At 38.3% G+C, this 2,154-nt stretch overlaps 1 protein-coding gene across 1 annotated transcript in view; it reads left to right on the forward strand.

Moving 5' to 3' along the window:
- The first annotated feature begins 775 nt into the window (after positions 1-775).
- N4BP1 (NEDD4 binding protein 1) overlaps positions 776-2,154 on the forward strand; it is a 17,246-nt gene continuing 15,867 nt past the window's right edge. The window contains 3 exon segments of the mRNA XM_009997477.1: positions 776-814; positions 1,685-1,754; positions 1,947-2,023. Coding sequence (XP_009995779.1) covers positions 776-814; positions 1,685-1,754; positions 1,947-2,023 — 186 coding nt within the window.

Consider the following 2,154-nt stretch of genomic DNA (forward strand, 5'->3'; position numbering starts at 1 on the left):
TTAGTGACAGATTGATACAATCAGGGGCAGTGTTAAATTTTAGGATTATATAACACACAAAGATTTGAGAGCTGTAGCTAAGGCTCCTTTTCATTTCTGAAATATATAGAATTTGTTTGAGGTATTACTTTAAGAAAAATATGCTACTATTTGTGCTATGACTAGAAATCAAGATTCTGCTATTCAAATGCATGCAGGTAACTTTCTATACCCTACTACTTTAGCCCCCCATCCTGCAAACAATTAAACATATATTTAAATTTATGCATGTGAATGCATAAATAGATACACTAAAAAAACATAATGCTAATAATGAGGATCAAAGCACCATCTGTAAAGTGCATCATCATAGACCGCATAGCTTGTTTTAACCAAGGCAAATCTGACAGCTGGGTTTTGTACACCTGAATATGTGTTTGTGATAAGAGTTTTGCAACACCTCAGAAGTATGGGGAAGATTAAGTGTGGGCTGCAGATCCAAATGGCCCCAAAAAAAAACAACAACAAAAAACTAGTCCAAATATTTTTGTCTAGTCTAGTCTAAATATTTTTGTCTGGTCTAGTCTAAATATTTTTCTTTGTGGCAAAAACTCAGGGATAAAGTTACAATTTGTTTTAATAATTAACCCATGTTTGTAAACATAAGTCAACCTTTTCAATCGCATTGGTCTTTTCCACTTCAAAGGGGCTTTAGTTTGTCTTGAAGGTTACAATGTTTTGTACTACCTGACCTTAGCAGACTGGGCCACAGTCTCACAGAACCATCACACTCACAATGACCTCCCTGAAAGAAGTTTCAGACCATGAAAATGCTGTAAATTACTGTTGAATACAGATTTAGAAACAATACATACAGAACTACACAGATTAAAATACACTCAGCACTGAGATCAAGTTTTATAACATACAGTACTGCAAAACAGACCACAAAAAAAATACACAGCACCAAGCATTATCCACTTTATTTAGACACAAGTAACCTTCAGTTATCCTGAGATACTCCAAAAGGCTGTAGACAGAAATAAAAGCGTGTTCTTTCAGCTTTTTAACGATACTTTGTGTCCCAAAAGCTCGCAGTTTCATTTTGTCTATAAAATTCCTTGCTTACAGGTTCTTTCGTAATTAATAACTACAACGCAACAATGGCTGCAGTGACTGCGTTTTAGCAGTTGATGGCGACAATCACCTCAAGAAACTGACTAGCTAAACGTTAGATGACATTTTTACATGGGACTGCCGAAAAATAATTTTATAGGAAGGCAAAACGCAAACGTCGAAACAACCAAACCAGAAAAACTTGAGGGAAGTATGACACTAGCCATCCAAATCCTATCCTGTTTAGAATGTGTGTATGTGTGTAAAGGTAGTGTGTGTACAGTATGTAAATCTTTTCATTTTGCCATGCAAAAAATGACACTGGACTCGAAGATACAACACTTGTAATTCAGACAGGAACACGCAGAGAGCTGCTCCTGTACCTGGATGGAAGCATCCAGGTATGGCTTTCCTATGAGCCAAGAGCTGCAAACTTGGTTTAAAAGTTTCTAGGCAGGGATGCAAGTGCCTATATAAAAATAATATTTTATAACTTTATATTAATAATTTCGCTTTGTAACATTTAAGTAGATTACATCAAAATATATACCTTTCGATACACAAACATAAAATATCCGTGCTTCCTTAGGGGCCTGTACTTAATGGACTTAATGCTAAAAACGGACTTAGTGGTGATGCTAAAGAGATGGACAAAACAAGTGGGAATCAAATAGTCTGGGGGGGACTTTTTACCCGAGTCTAGGATGGAAAGAGATGAAAGAAACTTTACTCCTTTGTACAAGTTGATCAGTAATGTCAACTCCAGGCACTCAAAGGCCTAGTGAAGTCTCAGAGCTGCCTTTTAAGAACTCATCTTACTCCTCACGTCTTATTTTAAAACTTTTTTTCAGGTAAAAACGTGTCCTCTCCGTTCTGCCGGCTCAGGGCCGGGGACGGGGCCTGCGCGTCTCTCCTGCCACCGCCAGGGGTACAACTTACATCGCTTTTCACCTGAAATCCAACACGGTGACACCAGAACGTGGCCGTGCCAACAGTAGCTTAAAAAACAAACTTCTGGAGGTCAAATGGTGAAGGAGGGGGGTTCATCCCCGCGGGGGG

The sequence above is a fragment of the Chaetura pelagica genome, unplaced genomic scaffold (genome assembly GCF_000747805.2).
Source record: "Chaetura pelagica isolate M959 unplaced genomic scaffold, ChaPel_1.0 scaffold425, whole genome shotgun sequence".
Taxonomy (NCBI): domain Eukaryota; kingdom Metazoa; phylum Chordata; class Aves; order Apodiformes; family Apodidae; genus Chaetura; species Chaetura pelagica.